At 74.8% G+C, this 448-nt stretch overlaps 1 protein-coding gene across 1 annotated transcript in view; it reads left to right on the forward strand.

The window, feature by feature from the left end:
* The window catches only part of CCNO (cyclin O), a 2,638-nt gene that overhangs the window by 1,546 nt on the left and 644 nt on the right, over nt 1-448 (forward strand). Inside the window, exons 3-4 of the mRNA XM_010580596.1 lie at nt 24-125; nt 212-397. Of these exons, the coding sequence (XP_010578898.1) occupies nt 24-125; nt 212-397 (288 nt within the window). The remainder of the gene's footprint in view (nt 1-23; nt 126-211; nt 398-448) is intronic.

Here is a 448-nt window from a genome sequence, read left to right on the forward strand (position 1 = left end):
CGACGACGACGACGACCCCGCAGGAGCTGCAGGCTTTCCGCGACTACGGGGAGAGCTGGTACCGCTCCCGCAAGGGGCTGGAGAGCCGCTTCCAGCCGCGGGAGCCGCTCGCCCAGCAGCCGCAGGTGGGGGCACGGGGAAGAAGGCGGCGGGGGGGGGGCGGGCGGAGCCCGGTGCCGGCGCCGCCTGACCGCCGCTCCCGGTGCCACAGGTGACAGCAGAGGCGCGCTGCGAGCTGGTCAGCTGGCTCATCGCCGTGCACCGGTACTTCAGCGTCTCCTTCGAGGCGCTGTGCCTGGCCGTCAACATGCTCGACCGCTTCCTCGGCACCACCCCGGTGGCCGCCGACTGCTTCCAGCTCCTGGGGGTGACGGCGCTGTTCATCGCCTGCAAGCAGGTAGGGCTGCCCCGGAGCCCGGCCCCCCCCGCCGCCGGGGCCTCCGCGGCC

Source organism: Haliaeetus leucocephalus, unplaced genomic scaffold (assembly GCF_000737465.1).
Source record: "Haliaeetus leucocephalus isolate CR32 unplaced genomic scaffold, Haliaeetus_leucocephalus-4.0 Scaffold722, whole genome shotgun sequence".
Classification (NCBI taxonomy): Eukaryota; Metazoa; Chordata; class Aves; order Accipitriformes; family Accipitridae; genus Haliaeetus; species Haliaeetus leucocephalus.